At 39.4% G+C, this 17,450-nt stretch overlaps 1 protein-coding gene across 4 annotated transcripts in view; it reads right to left on the reverse strand.

The window, feature by feature from the left end:
• The window catches only part of LOC129722847 (uncharacterized), a 148,082-nt gene that overhangs the window by 78,891 nt on the left and 51,741 nt on the right, over positions 1-17,450 (reverse strand). For all 4 annotated transcript variants that reach the window (XM_055676640.1, XM_055676641.1, XM_055676642.1 and 1 more), the window contains exon 3: positions 10,153-11,911. In XM_055676640.1, coding sequence (XP_055532615.1) covers positions 10,153-11,911 — 1,759 coding nt within the window. The remainder of the gene's footprint in view (positions 1-10,152; positions 11,912-17,450) is intronic.

Here is a 17,450-nt window from a genome sequence, read left to right on the forward strand (position 1 = left end):
ATTGTCACAACCGTTTTTCAGAACTGTTTAATTTTAACCACGCTACCAAGCACAGCCGTGTATCTTCTCACCATTTTCAATAGGTGCTAATTCAAAGTCCAACTCGTTTTCAGTGAGTAAAGTACATGAACAACATACTATATATATACCTCCGGTAAGTCGTAAATACCGGTACCCCACTAGTATGTCCATGCATGCGTGGTCATACCACTATTCGTGCTAAATCCGAAACCCGGCGAGACTCGATATGACTTTGACCGAATTAGTGTACATCATTATTACTGCCAGCCAAGGCACGGAACCGAGACAACGACAGTCACAGCATACCGAGCGGGTACAGGTCGCGGTTCACTCTGTTTGGCCACACCGACGGCCGTCTTTGGTCATTTGAAGTGCGCTCACTGGAACCAGTAGAGCTAAAAACTATAAGGCCAAACAGCACGGGTGCACGTCTGCGAGAAACGTGTCTTTCTTTTCGCTGTTTTGACATACTTTAGTAAATTTTACACAATACCTTTACTTACTTTTTTTTTCTTTTCAAAATTTTATCAATACCGCAAATATATTCTATTCCGCCTGTTTGCAAGAACGGTTGAATCCTTCAAGGAAAAATAGTCATATTTAATTTTAATTAACAAAGTGTTTATCTACGGTAGCTCGCCTATGTTACAAAACTCCAACTTCGTTGAAGATTCTTCTTCGATTAAGCTGTTACGAGACACAAGACACACGCGAACGACAACCATTACAGCAATGTTTACAACAGTTAGCCAAGCAGAATCAACGAGAGTTGTCTTCAAACATGAAACGGGCTTTTCAGCGATGGGACGGACGTTGCATTGAGAGTTAAATTGATAGCATCCTCCTCGCCGCTGGCTGATTGCTAGTGAAACCCCGCGAGCCCCCGCAGTGTCTAGACGTAGTCGACATAGAGCCCAAAATAAGTTATAGTCGGTCAAGTTCAAGCGACGATACTCGGTTATGCAATACACGCAGATTGAAAATTTACGATGCAAGGTCGCGACATTGTCCGACCAACGGCGGCTGCTAAAGGGAGTGCAATACCGTTGATCGTGATGGGGCTCTCCGGATCGTGATTCATGATAGATTTGAGTTATGGGAATGACTTTTCGGAACTGACTAGAGGCAATTTCGATAATATACCAACACTATTTACATTGTTATGTGCTGTTTTTTTAAGTGGAGTATACGAGAACACAAATCGTGCCAGATGGCAAAATGCGTAACAACGGCCAATAGTTGTGTTAGATTTGTCATTGACTGTATGCAGCACGTGATGCGCTAAAACCCAATTAATTCTCTCAAATAACCATTGTTATAATTTAGGCTTATAAAATCATCAATACTGTAAAGGGGTTACTTTTTACATTCATGTATTAGCGTCCGATCAGAATCGCAGATATCCGGGCCGAGAAACATTCACCCGATTGATCCCGTCCACCGCAGAAAGCTTAGCGTTCGCGTTCGTTTATTGTGCGATCAAATTAGGTCATTAATCACTGTAATACTTGGTTCGATGATGTCTCAATCTTCGACGCCATACAACATTGTACTGATGCTGATATCTTCGTATCATCCATCGTCAGCCGATGCATGCTGTAACACTTTTTAAAGCTTTTCTGTGGCTTCAAGTATAATTTATTTACTTCGCCTCTCCCAAGAAACCCAAGTTATTGAAACATTTACGAAATCAAAATGTCAAATGTTCCTAAAAAAATACTCTAGAGTGACTTTTCTCGGTGATACCTAAATACTACCGCTTTATAAAGTTACAAATTATTTCTGTTTTTATTGACATTTTTTTAAGCAAAAATAATATTTAAATTTGAAAGTAGGTGATCACATGGTTATAAAATTCGAAAGCAATAAAATGATTCCCACTAACTTTCAATGTTTCTTAGCTCCTCTGCATTTGAAAATGATAAGGGATAACATTTCATAATACTCTCTATGGTCCAAATAGCGTCGTTTTATGCGTTTGCTCTCATTTTAGCCACATAATTTGATTATGACTTTTGTGTAAATAAAACACGTGTATGTTTTTATGACAATCATAAAGAATAACATACAAATGATTATTCATCGAATGTTTTATATGAACATATAACAAAGCACGATGAATACATTTCCAGTGAGATTTTGTGAAACTACGCGTTGTGGTCGTAATGAAAATCACAACTTTTGAACTTACTCCTAACTAAACACAGATATGCTCAAAATGTTTTAGGTTAATTTGGTTCTTCCAAATTCATCTAAATAGTAAAAAAATAACAGATGTCTGTTCAAGAAAATTTCAAATATCCTACCGAAAAGATCTATCTCAAACGAAACGTTACACTTTAGGCTAAAAAAAAACACGCGGAAACACTTTCTCGATAGCCACAGTCCAAGTTTACTCGCCCGGCGGTAATCCAAGGGAAATGTAATTTAAATTTAACGCGTACCCAGGTATAACGCTTGAATGGGATTTTGGAAAACAACCTTGCGCCGTCTAGGTCCGTCTAGCCACACGGCAATGATTCAGCCGAAGCGAATCGATGAATATTTATATTCACCATCGGCCGCATCTGGTTGCAACGCCCAAATATCGCCTATCTGAAGAGGAAGATGAGCCGAGCCACATGCCGCGCAAAAACGTTTATTGGAAAGTAACTTGGCAATAGCACTCTCACCTTAATTCAATATAAGCAGCTGTTGATTAGCCGTAAAAAACCGTGCCCACTCGTCGTTACTACTCGATGCGCATCGTTTTGTAACATCTATGAAAAAAAAACAACTCAAAAGCAGCGGTGCCAACATAGACTCACACTTACAGATAGCGCAAGTTAAACATATTACTGGTATTTTGAACTCACATAAGCCTACAAATCTGAAGTAAGACAACTGAGCTTATTACAAGTGTGAACACTGTAAACAAGAGTGTTTTATTGTTTTTTTTTTTCAATCAAATGCATATGCAACATTCCTGAAAATGGCACTGATATTAAGTCTTTAACAACTTAACGCTACAATGACGGTACCAATTTAAATTTTACTGTTCAGAAAATTTTTATTGAGCCCGATTGTTGTATTTTCCTTTTTTTCCTCAAGAACGAAATGGTTTCTCAATTCTTATTTCTAATATCTATAAAAAAAGCTGTTTTGTATGGATACAAAACACAACATGTGATATGATTAGTTAAATCGCAACAAAAATTTTATTGCGCTTTGTGCCTTTCTACACTAAAAATTTGCAACCATTCAAGAATACTTTTACTAATAGCCAGGCGATTTCTGAGTTTTTTAAAGTCTATATTAAAATCGACAACGGTCGTCGAGTTTTGCACAAGATTTAAAGAAAAAAGCATCATAAATATGTGCTGACAATGACATTACTGCAAATGAAGCTTACAAAAAATAAATTTAGAAAAATATTTTTTGGTTCTGCTGTACCAAAAGAAATAAGACAGATTAAAAGTCTTATACTCAATGTTCTCCACCATGATGTTCGAACAAAACGAAGAACTCAACTAGATAAGCTTTTGATACCTGAACAAAATTTTACGAAAAGTCGACAGTGCATCAACAATAGGGTGCCAATGGAATGTTGGTGAGAAATTAGATTTTCGAATTTCGTTCAGTAGTCCTGTTTCCCATCAATTTCCCATGGAAGGCAATTATATAGGCTCATTTGCAAAAGTAATTCCACGCCCTTGCGAGTGGCTTTCCGAGAGTTTACCGGAACATTCGCCATGGTGGACATGCGTGTAGGCATGTTTTTGAGTTCTTTCTTCGTTCTATTTATCAATTCCTCCTCAATTTTCGCGTCAAGATTGTTGAGGTTGTTTCACGTTTCTGGTTTGTCCAGAAACTCTGGATGGGATGCAGCTGGGGAACGTTGGGTGGTTTGGCCGACCTGGGTACCGCATCGATTTTCAGCCGCTCCATCTCCTCCAACGATTGCTCCGAGTAGTGACACCAGATCGGGCCAGAGCACCGCGTCTTCGCTGCTACGGTATTTCTTGATAAACGACGCAACTACCGGCAGGCACTTTGTACTATAAATTGCCGTGAACGAGGAAATTTATGTACGGAGCTTCTCGCTGATTGTCAGCCACAGCAGCACCTTCTTTGGGAACTTGGTGTGTGAAATGAATTTCACCTCGGAGGTCATTTCCTTCGTGGGAAAAGTAAAATATGGAGTGCCCTGCCAGTTGTTGTCATCCAGGGTGAGATAGATCTCGGCGTGGACCACCATCACGTCGCGATTCGCCGGAAAAATCGACTTGACAATGGGCGGGACTTTCGCTTTCTGATGTCCATTTTCGCCAGGTACTTTTCCACTGTTCGGCCGGTTGAACCGACCTTCCGATCAAGCGATCAAGCGCAGCGATGTAGCCACTTCCCCCTCGGTATTCCTCTTCAGCATTCTTTCGAGCTTCTTGTCGCTCAGGGTCTTTCTTTCGATGCTCTGATTGTAGTCCAGCAGTGTAAAGATGTTGTAGATACCGGAACATCGAACTTCTGAGAGGGCTTCACTTACAGTCGTGAAAGTCTTACATATTTGATTTTACAACCTAAAAATGCACAAGAGTAGTTCTTGAAGTTTCAGAAATCGATTTTTTTTATAGCAAATTTCTTAGAAATGCATGTAATGTCTAGAACTGATATTGTTTTATATAAATTTGTTTTAAAAACAAAAATTAAATTTCGGGGACATGGAAACTTTTGCGTTGGAAGACTCGAGCTACACCTGAACACACAAGAGACACTCCCAGCTCGAACATTTTCTTTATCGATCAAAAAACTGTAACTTTGACCGCTTTGAGGGTCTACTTCCCAAAGTCTGATTGAGCTCAAATTTGGCATGGGAAATTTTTACGAGAAAACAAAACATTAGAACTCTATCGTAATTGAAATTCAGAACTCTATCGTAAATGGAATAATTGAAAAAATAATGCTTTTCTTTGAGTACCGTTACAACTGTACATAAGTCTGTAGATTTATAACCTCTCGCTCAACGGTATTTATCAAAAAATCTGTCGCTCGCAACAGTACTTTTTTGGTTTTGTCCGATAGTTTCGTGTGGGTAAGTACTAGAGATGGTCGGGTATGGGAAATTTGTTACCCGTACCCGACTAATCGAAAATTTTCAAACCCGTACCCGACCCGAACCCGTAGTCTTGTTGTTTAAAATACCCGTACCCGACCCGAACCCGAAAAATATCTATTCCAACTACCCGTACCCGAAAGAAAACAACGCCGAAATTGCTTGAACCCGACCCGTACCCGACCCGTCCTGGATTTTTTTTTTTTTTTCAAAATACCTGGGTACCTCGCACGTTATATGCACTATTTGTCATATGTGGTTTCTCGAGATGATGGCCGGAGTTAGACAAAAACCGAGTGTGAATGTGAACGCATGTTAATGAACCCAGAGTTCCAGGCGGATGGTCCACTATAAGGAAGAGGTCCACTATGAAAAGTGCATGGCTGGTAAAGTTAAAAAAGCGACGAGTTTTATGTGAACATCGCAGCAACCTGAAATCTTAATATTATAATAAAGTCAAAGTTAATATTGTTTATAACTTGAGAAAAATTTAATGATTCTTTTGCATTTGCCAAAAACCTGTAATTTTTTAGTACAGATTCGGTGTCATCGATTCAATCTAAAAATCGGTATAACACAGATATTTCTGTACATCCCTGGTCACAGTGCAAACAAAAACTATGCTATCGCTGTCAAATCTCATATACATATTTGCTTCGTACCAAATACAGTAGAGAATCGATGGCCATCCGCCTGATTTTTTTTTACGTCAGCTGTTTCATAATATTTTTCCTTTATTGCTATAATATTCAAGTGCCTAAATCCAAAATGTGGGTGCAATATCATGAGATCTGTTTTTTTATAACTATTCGAAGTTTGGCATACTGACGTTTTTTGACATGTGTTTAAAAAAAATTCATTACTTTGAAACAGCTTCAATGATAGCTTGGATTTTTTTGGTGTCAAAGAAAAAGTTGATTCGTAGTTAGTTTGTATGTATTACCTATTTTGTTTTAATTTAAAAAAAAAATTTTTTTCGCAAAATTTGGTTGATTTGAGGTGTTGTGCAAAAGCTACGTAATTTGTTTCTGTGAGGAGAACGCCCTGTGGCTGAGGGGAAAAGTGCCAAAATCATTAATAATTAGGTCACCTGCTTTATGGACGGCCCCAAATAAAAAATGGAATGGAGATTGGTGTTCAGCACCCCAAAATTAAGTAAATACCACATTTTTGTCGCATTTATCCACACTTTTTTTACTTAACCAGCCTTTGTATTTAGTTGCCTTACTGTGCAATGCTCCGCGGTTTTCCTCACAAATATGAAAAAAGCCTGGCAAAAATTCCATTTAACTCAAAATGGTTGCAGGCAGAACTATTGACTTTCACATTAGAAAGAGATAGCATGATGTCATTCCCTTGGTGCAAACACCGCCAACAACTGTCAGAATAGGTATTGGCCGATCTCTCGTTGAGTGAGAATGGGCAATTTCTTGTTCGATCTTTCCGATTATCGACACTAAGAAAACACCTAGGTTTGAAACGTTAAAAATTATTTTCTCATAATGCACGAAAATCAAATTACCCGTACCCGACCAATTGAGAATTTTTCAAACCCGTACCCGACCCGAACCCGAAGCCTTGGTTTTCAAATTACCCGTACCCGACCCGAACCCGTAAAATATATTTTTACGCTACCCGAAACCCGACCCGAACCCGTCGGGTACGGGTCGGGTACGGGTTTCGGGTAAAAATACCCGTACCCGACCATCTCTAGTAAGTACCCACATGGATATTTTCCGAGTGGGTACTACTACCCATACTACCCACATGAAAAGCCGGCCCTGTATGTGCCATCGACCAAATTTTTCAGGAGAAGCAATTTTTGAAAAATCTCTAAATAAAATTCTGTTCAAGGAATACTTTCAAATAAAATGTTTTAATATAATTATTATGAAGTGGTTTAACATAAGAATACATAAAATTAACAGTTTCTTTTTTTGCAAAATAAGTGATTTTATCTTACCAGTGTACATAGACCACTCCGACTTTATGTATATTCCACTGGAATCCTCGAATCGTTTCGGAACAGAGTGGTTTATGTACATAAATCGGTGTAATACCATCAATATAACATGTCACTTGCTCTGTAATATGTCACACGTAATTTGTAACATGTTACACGTAATATAACACGCAAAAAGTAACATGTCAAATATCATGTAATAATATTAAACGGACTGTAATTTCGTCCGTAATGTATCAAAATGTGAAAATCACGAAACTTCATTATCTCAGAAACTACACATCCGATTTGAACAATAATAATATAAGATTTACGGACTAGTTTAAGGTTAACTGATGAATTATAATGATTCAGCACGTGGTTCGAAAATTTTAAAAAGAAAGTCATATTTTAAAAAGAGAAAAAAATCCTACTATAAACCCGTATCAATCCGCCTAGCGGTGAGACCCAGACTTTCTCATTCGAACTTATTATTTGTTAAAATAGATTTCCACCAACACTTAAAAAATACACCTTGATGATTTATTATTCATTCTAAACAGCAAATTTTTGGTAGCCAACACCGCATCTATACCGGACATTTAAAATATAACATTCACACACATATGTACATACATTAACACATTTACATACAAATAACATTCAATTCTTTCAAATATATGATGCGATTTTGTTTTTGATCAAATTTGTACTCATATACTGCGTATAAATATTTAGATTGTTTATGTCAACTTTAGTCAGTAGATTTCAAATAATGTATAATTAAATGTTGTTCCTTATACATTAATTTGAATGATCTTATCAGTGAAAATGAAATTTTTTAACGCACTTGATATTACTGATCGTTTCTGAGGGACATCCAATGAAGAGCCAAATACCAATCAATATGGGTTCTTGAAACCTGGATTATACTCAGTGGCCAGAATCCGACCTTAAACCCTTTTAATCCAGATGACCACTTCTGGTTGCCTGATAATCATAAAATCCATCATAAAGTTGCCGGATCTTGCCTAATCTGGGTATTTCGATGGCGAAGATGGCGACAGTTTCCGATCAACAGCCTAAAGTGATGAATATCATCCAATACGATTTGGGGAAGCGGTTTGATTCCCTGAGGCCAGAAATCATCTTCAGACGCCATTTTAAATTTCTAAACAGTAGCTTCCGGTGTCTCGAAACCAATCTAAAAGGGACAAACATTACCCAATGTGAGTTTTTCAGTACCCGGGATGATGCTCAGAGGCCAGAAATTAATTAATTCATTTTGAAATCCGAATTTGCGACTTTCGGTTTCTGGAAAACTGGTTTTTGTTATTGTATCGATAACTGCTACTTTGAAAACTTCTAGATGATTTTTCATGGTGGATTTTTCCACACTCCAATTCATCAAGACTTTATGTCGGGTAAATATTAGAAATCAATAAATTAAATAAAAATTCGTTTATTGATGTCTTTGTGTTCAATTGCTAACACCGGTTAGATCTTCCATGCTAACAACTAATGGGATATAGATAGCAGTGAATACAGATGGTGATGAGAAAAAATTAAAAATAGCACAAAAGATGATTACGTCACACAGGACTGTAGGAAGTTAACTTAGAACAGAGCTTCCACGTTAGTTTCGATAGGTTAATTTCCAATTCAACATTTAACAACCTTTTACGATCAAGGCAACAAGTGGCGATTCCCCGTGATGACCTTTTCACGCTATAAATTTTATGACCACTCGTGATTTCACCAAATGCAACTGACCACACAGGTACAACCACAGACACAAGAGACATCAACAAACTGGGATTTCATTGCACCGGTAAGTAACTGCCAACCTGCTCGAGTGGGAGATGCTACAACTCCTTATATGACAGTGTGTACGGGTCGAAGGTAAATCACCGACAAATTGAGTTTCATTGGTGTGCTGCTGTGCATTATGAGCGCCAGAAGGTAGAATTTAAATTGGATTCATATGGATAGTTACGATTAACAGTTAGTGTTAGGTAAGTTATAATAAAATTTAATAGGGAAAAGGTAGAGGGTGTAGACAAAATGATTGTGACAGGTAAAATTTTGTCAATTTTTCAATGGCCAGAACTTTACGAAAAATGAATCAATTTTGATGAAACCGGTTTCATTTTACTGGAAAATTATCGTTATTTGCTAGTATTGCACACTCCTTAAATCTGGAACACTTCCAGTGTTCGTTGGTCACGCCAAGCTCTAAGCTACTAAGAAACTAGGAAAATTATCTAGTAAAATGAAACCAGTTTCGTCAAATTCGATCCATTTTTCGTGATGTTCTGGCCATTGAAAAATTGACAATATTTTGCCTATCTCAATCATTTTGTCTACAAGTACTGAAATATTTACAGCTTTCAAATGAAATCAATAGAATGGCACTATGTGGTATACTTTTGAAGTTGAAGCTTTAACTGTTGAATAACTTTGAGTAGATTGAGGTTAGGGCATATGCTTAGAAGAGTTTTTTTTGTCAAATGTCTTCTTTCGGCCCCTGAAATTCTCTCGATAGGGAACCAATCACCCTGTATACAGTGTAGATGAGTGGTCGGAGCATTAGATTATTACGAAACAGTTCCTCAAGTTGCTATATTTGTCCAATAATAGCACCTAGTGTGCAAAAAGTTTACCTACGCAACATCGAAACTGAACTATAAATCAAGAAACACCAAGTAACGTCATTTCCCCCGTTTCTGGTGCTAGCTGGATGATGGTATCCTCCGCGGTTTAAATATCACGGTCGCATTTCCATGTACAGACATAAATTCCACATCTCCCGCGCGCAGACGAAAACAAACACAACGCAAATTGAAGCAAATATTGGTTGCGGTTTGGGTGGTAAATAACAAACACAAAACGATGTAATACCTCGCTGTGAACAGTGTTCCAAACGCAGAACAAATTTGGACTCTGTCGATCTTATAGAAAATAAAAGTAGTGATATTTTGCGTGGTTTGTACACTAACGAAATTGGAATGTTCGAAGTTTGAGACTGTTTAAAGTTTAAGTTAGTACGGTAAAATTTTTCACTCTTAACTTGAAGGAATGGAACATAAATGGTACTCACATATGAAACTGCGATCGCACTCTTTCCTCCTATCTTGACTTTTCGTATCAGCGTGTGGTACGGATTGTGCTCCTCTCGATTTGCACCATAATACATCTCCCAGTAACTCGGTTTATTTAGATGATACTCCAGCAACATCTTCTCCTTATCCCCAAACAACTTGCCATTCTTTCCTAAGCTTTCCATCAAAATCACCCGTTGTAGCGTGAAACCACCCACGTCTGAACCCTTGCCTAGATTATTTTTATTGCTTATCTCCGATTGACGTCTACCACGACTTTCAACTAAAACTCCCCCTCCACCACCATTCACTAAGCGGACACCATCTCTTCCATTATCCGGTATCTCGATCGACACTTTGCTAGGTCTTCGCTCGCAACCCTCAAGACTATTGCACACCCTGATTTCATCACTAGTTAAGTAACGCTTCTGATTGCACATTGCCCGCAACTTCTGCTGTTGTTGGTGCAGCATCTGCGCCGTGCGTGCTTCCTGAGCGAAAGGGTTCGGAACCGGGCGGTTCAATTGCCGCATGTCGAACCCATCCCGCACGTACACCGTTTCGAAAACAGACGTCTGATCATCGGGTCTTCTCTCTTCCCGAGGGTAACACTTCATCGTCCGTTGCGGAAGAGCAGCATAAAGAGGTTGAAACGACCTTCCATTCTGCATAACCTCGTAATCATTCTCTAGATGAACTGAAGAACTACGCGATCGATTTCGATGTTCGACAGCATTTTGGACAGCCAACGCCTTTGCATCTTTCGACATTCCCTTAACAAACCGATTAATTTCGTTCTCATTTTGCTGATTCATGGATTGTAAGTACCTTTCAAGATCCGCTTTCAAACTAGCAATTTTCTCTTCCAATTCGATTTCCGCAGGGGTTGGATTCGTTTGCTCGCGATTACTGCCGGCACTAGACCGTAGAGTTTCGTTTCGTTGTTCTAATAGAGTATTCAATTTCCCTCGAATCTGTTCCAAAATATTACGAGTATTGTGGAATTCCAAATATTCTTCATACTGGGACTTTTTCTTTGCCTGTTCCTCCGCATTCTTCTGGCTTACGGAATAAAGCTCGTTGTCAGAGATAGAGGAGGTAGAACTGTCGAATCCCATCAAATTCTGCTGACTGGTATTCCGTAAACGAAATGCATCCAAATTTATATCAGCTAACGAATCATCAGCATCCATCGGCCAGATCGGACGCGGAATCGGACCGTCTGGACTTTCCGTTATATCGGTGAGTTTCTCATTGTTGATCGATTTCGCTCTCATGACTGTCGGTGAGTTTGGCACATTCTCCAGTGTTGCCGGATAATAATACTTCTCTAATGGTCGTTCATTCTTCTTACGCTGCGTTTGTCCCCCGTCCTGAACAGCTCGATTGTTTTTCAGAATCCCTTCTTTCTTACGAACCGTATCGGCAGGTTTTGGTGCCACAGAAAGCTGAGCCGATGATTGCTTCCGACCCCGATCAACCGGTTCGTAGTAGATGTGCTCATCCACTACCGAACTTCCAGCGAAATAGATATTTGTACTATAATAACCAGATGAGCCACTTTTCTCCGTCGAATAATGCGATGTTGAGTTTACACGTTCGCGACCCTTCCCCACAACCACATCAGACTCCGCTCCAACACCCGTATCCTGGCTGCTGATTGATGGACGCTTTTGTTGTCCATTTCTGCTAGTTTCGGCTGAGGCTCCATCCGGAGAGGGCTGCGAATTGATGTTTCCGTTGGAGCTGTTGTTCACACTAGAAGAGATAGAGAAGATACATGGTTCATAAGTAAGTCGCAATGAATTTGAATTAATTTTTAGGTTTTTTTTGTAATTATCCAAAATCAGCCAGCCTCTTCCAGAAATCCAGTAAAAAAAAATAAAAAAGATTTCAATAATGAAGGTTTTTGAATATAATTGCAAATTTGGAAAGCGCAATAAATTAACTATAGCAAAAAGCAGAAGAAGGTTGGTAACGTCTCCGCCAACCACGCTCGACGCCTGGGTTCGAATCCCACCGCCGACATAGGTGTCGATGGTTGTGAGGTGGCGTGATCCACTCACAACCAACCCAACTGGCCTAGATTCAATCCTAGCCGACACCGGGAGATTTTCTGAGGCGAAAAATCTCTGGGATCATCGCATGAGGAAGTAAAGCCGTTGGCGCCGGTCCGTTGATCAACGGGTCGTGAGTTAGGGTCCTGGGTGGAGTCGCCTCCCCGGGCGTCGGTGATTGGCACAATAACAGTGGCGGAACTAGACCGACGGTAAATAAGCGAGAATAAAAAAAAGCAGAAGAATCTCATTCGATTTGCATAAATTGTTTCGAACTTTCTTTTAATAAATCCAAAATCTCCATTGAAGTCAAATTTTATTATGTTGTTCTGTTTTGTTCTGACTATTACTGTTATTTTAAATTGTTTTGTGTTTGTTCTGTTTTGTTTCGAAAGATCAGAAATTAAACAAAAATAACTTTTCGTACGTAAAAATTCTAGTTCGTTAAAAGCAGTTATACAGGGTCCGGCAATTGAACTGCTACATTACTTCAACACGAAACTGCATCAAGGGGTTATACCGTGCTGGATCGAAACCCGTACAGTATCGAAATCCGCACACCATGATGTTTTTCTTCAGTTTTAAGCATTATAAAAATGAAAATTCATATGATGATTACATGTACAATGTACATGTAACTATCATATGAATTTTCATTTTTATAATGCTTAAAACTGAAAAAAACATCAAGGTGTACGGATTTCGATACTGTACGGGTTTCGAATCGAATTATTTTTATTGCATTATCTTGAAGTACAACATCTTGAGAACATTTTCACAAATTTGAGCAATAAGGAGAAAGTTAGAGCGATTTGGAGAGCGCCTCACTACGGCCTCATAAGCTAAACTTGAAATTTTATACGCGTTTATCTCGGAATAATGTTTCTCAAAAAATGACTTTGCCGTGATCCTGATTGCGGGAAAACTACTGAACCGATTTCCTTCATCCTTTTTTTTTTTTGAAATTTCGTAATTAAATTTGCCGATCGCTTTTCGAAACATACAGTTACATTTTGCCGCAAAAAAAAATTGAAATGCAATTTTTAGCGATCAAAACGTGCATTTTTTGAAAAAAAACGTTCCCATTTGCGCTGAAAACAAAATACTCATCAAAGCGATCGTTCAAGGACACGGCACACTTCCAAACCAAATCAATAATATGAGTTTTTCGATTTCAGTTGATCCTCGGAGTCTCTATCAGGATCACCGCAAGCCTCTGCAAAAAAAGCGTTTCGGGTAAGCGGCCATTACTCCAGTAATAATTGGTATATCTCAAAATCAAACGTATTTATTGTTGTTGATAAACTGTACTTTCAAAAAAATACCACTTTGATGCAATAAAAATGGTGCTATGCACTTACAAACAAATTCAAACTTCTCTCATTTTTCTCGACCTAAAAGGTACTGCCCTCTTCTGTCAGTGGATGTATGTTTTACTTTTGTTATCCTCAAAAATGGAAATCGAATAAAAACGTAGTGTTACGAGGGGGAAAACAGCAAAAGGAAAAAGTTCATGAGCTGTGCGGTTTACATGTGTGCAGAAGTTTTGTATACCGTAATGTATGGAGAACGTCGAGCTACTATGGTAGCACCTGCCATGGTGAATATCGTCAAGAGGGGCGTTTAGCGAAATCTTCGACGCTGTGCCACTAAATTGGCATTGGATCTCAACAGGTCTGATCGAGATCCACGTCGGATTTTGAAAGATAAACTTTAGAGCAAGTCTTTCAAGATCCAGAATGTACAAGACCTCTCGGAGAGGCAGAAACAAAAACGGGTGAACAGTGGGCTTCGAAAGGAAGATTGGAGGAAGCGAAAAAAATGCCCTTAAGCTCAAAATAGTTGCCCTTGAAAGATTATAGCTTTTCAACCATTCTTGTGAATGTTGGAGCCCCTATTGTGTGCAAAAGTGCATCAAAACGCCGCACAGTAAGTGCTCACCGAGTTCTTCGCTTCTACGTTGGTTTACGAGAAAACTTTTTTAAGTCTCTTGAAAAATCTCGGTGCTAAGGGTACCAAAATTCACAGGAATTTTTAAAAAGCTATAATCTTTCTTTTTTTTCAATTTGGGCTCTGTGGCAAAACCAGTGTTTACCAATATAATCAGAACGTCAAAGTTTGGTTGCCGTAGGGATCACAAACCTATATCAACGTGCTAAAGGCCGTTAGGCGACATCGTCTGTGGTAAGAGGTTAAACTCAAGCTAGAGCAAGTTGAACTTGACCAGTGAATTTTCAAGATTTGATTTTAAGTAAAATTGAATGAATTTGCTATATAATGTTCTTGTTTTAATAAATTTTGGGATCCTGTAAAATCTCAAAAAAAAATAGATACCAAATGTTCAATCGTTCTGCCCAAGTGAATAACCTAATTTTTGCCAAAGACTGGACATTACGTACCATGGGAAAAGATTCTTCAAACAATCGCACGCGACACGCACCTGGTCCATCGGCATCTCGTGCCGAGGACGGGGCACAAGGCACATGGACGCTAGGCATATGGATGCTTCACGTTTTTCTTAATAAAAACCAGTGGGAGCTTTCTACGTTTGGATACGACTCCCTAAACCATCACCGACACGGCGCTCTGGGTCCGTGGGAAGTTTATGTGGGAAGAGGAGTAGCTGACAAACGGGAAGGTTGGCAGCACGGCTGATTGATGGAACGTGCTCTTTGAAACCTCTCCGTTAAATTATTGAATTTCATGTAATATATGCAAGCAAATTTGCTGAAAAGTGAAGAAAAGTTATCAGTGATGTTTTTTTAACGCGGTAATAATGAAGTATCAGTGAAAATGCGAGTGTTTCTAGCGTTGGAATGGCCAATTTATCCACGCTCAAAAATTGCCAAATTGCAAAGCCAGGAAAGTTGTGCAAGTGTTAGTGCTAACTCGGTGTTTCGCTCTGGCTAGCGGTGTGTTATGCACGTACAAAAGATTGCGTGGTGATGTGAGCGAAGAAGATGGCAGTTGGATAGCATTGTGCTATGGTGTCGCTTGGTGCTGCTCGGTGTGCATACCATCACCGACAAAGCACCATCATCAGAATGATCTAGATGAGTATAAGTTTTGTGTCTCATTTTTTTTTAAGAATGCTCAGGCACTCGGTTTTGTGTGGTAGCTGAGAGCGGGTTTCGGCTTGCCCTTTTGGCAAGAGTATGAATGTGAGAATGTGTGAATGATCTGTTTGGCGTACGAATTTTTTTAGGCATGTAAAACATGCCAAGCTGGGTTGCCGGGTGCGATGAATCGCGTTTTTTTTTGTTTTCAATTATGCGCTGCGCGTTTGTTGCCAGTAATCGACAAGTGCGTTTTTCGATAATGTGTTGAAATTTTGTTTCAATTCGTGTTTGAGGCGCAGGACGCAACACAAAATAACACTTTTGACATTTCGTAGAATTGTATTGAATAACACCATTTACTTTAAATTGCAATTTGAGTGTTCATGATATATGTTTTGAACTGTTCAACCGCGCATGACGGGTCGGTCCCGTTAGTATTTTGAGCAAGCCGAGAAAAATTTGACTTAATATATAATTTCATATCATTGCTCATTACGATATGGGACAATATGTTTGGATGCTTTCCCGAAATTTTTCAGAACAAAGTTTCTGTGAGGTTTTGTTTTTCGATTTTTCAAGCTTTTGGTTAAATGTTGCAGCTGAATAGTTTTTATAATTATAAATAATCGTTGTAGCAGCGTGACATGAATACACGACAACTGTACTATGATAAGTTTGGCGGTTTGAGATCGAGTTTAGGAACATGTTTTGGCTCAAGTGCATGTTTGCATTTTTATATACTTTAAGGGCTTTGGATGCATGAAATTTTGCCAGTTTTTCAATTTTGATAGATAGTTTTTGCGTCAACAACCTAAACCCCTTAATCCAACTCCGTAGTACTTACGAGAGTGTCACTGAGTCGGTGGCCTCTCATTATGTAAGTATTACATCATCAATATCCTTTCTAATATCCCCAAGCTACGGTAAAGATGGGCGTGGCCAGCAATGATGACTATCGGGCCTATTTCAACTCAGATTGGTTTAAATGTTACTCCCAAACATTGTACCTCATACAATCCGAGTGGAAGCGTTAGTCATCAGTCTGCAATCTACGAAATATACCGTGCTTACGCTACGCTACGCTACGAAGAGGAGTAGCTGACAAACGTCAGCGCCCACAACCGTTAATTTTGGACATTGTGCGGCTGTTGCAAGACAAAGAATTTCTCGTCAGGAAATACGAATTCCTGACCTGCGTGAAGGGAGTTGTCACATCCAGATCAGCAGCGGTTTTCTAGATCGAGCAGTTAATTTTTCGACAAATCCGCTTCCTCCCAATCTTGATGGCTGCTGGCGTCCTCGCCGAACGCGACCGCCGGCTGGGATCTCACACGGATCTTCATCGCGCTCGTCTCCCGATGGATGGTAGTATAAATGAAATTATGCTTCACCCCGTGGAATTTCGATCGCCGGAATGAGTCACCGGGTCGCTCACCTCTCTCAAACAACTTTACTTAGACATCTCGGTATTCCTTCATCGTGTGTGGTAAACAAACAACAACTGACAGCAGGTCGACACCTTGCGCGTCGGTTAACCTATTTATGAGGCTAAAGCTGACAGAAACGTTGTGCCTATCTACACAACGATGAAAAGTTGTAGTCGAACTCATTTAACACCCTGTATAGCTACTCATCCAATAACTCCTATCCTAGCAAGATCCTCAATATGGTCAAAAGTGCTCATTTTATGTTTGCTCTGCTTGGCCAATATGTACGACAATACATAAATGTCCTGGAAATCGAGGTCCGGAGAACTGGGAGGCCACAAAGTTTTAAAACCTCGGTCTTATAGTACGCGGCGCGGTTTACACGTTTTTCTTGATAAACATCAGTGGAAGCTTTACGCCAACACTTGGATACGACCCCTCAAACCATCACCGACGCGGTGCTCTGGAACCGCGGGTTGTTTATGTTAAATGAAATTACACTTCATCCCGTGGGATTTCAAACAACTTTACTACGACGTCGCAGAACTCCTTCATCGTGCTTTAGCACTCAACAACTGACTACAAGTCGACACCGTGCGAGTCTGTTAGCCTATATATGAGGTTAAAGCTGACACTAATACCAAAACACAGAATGCACATTGTGCGTACCTACACAATGATGAAAAGTTGTATTCGAACTTATTGCACACCCTGTATAGCTTCTCATACAATAACTTCTATCCTAGCAAGAACA

The sequence above is a fragment of the Wyeomyia smithii genome, chromosome 2, assembly GCF_029784165.1.
Source record: "Wyeomyia smithii strain HCP4-BCI-WySm-NY-G18 chromosome 2, ASM2978416v1, whole genome shotgun sequence".
Classification (NCBI taxonomy): Eukaryota; Metazoa; Arthropoda; class Insecta; order Diptera; family Culicidae; genus Wyeomyia; species Wyeomyia smithii.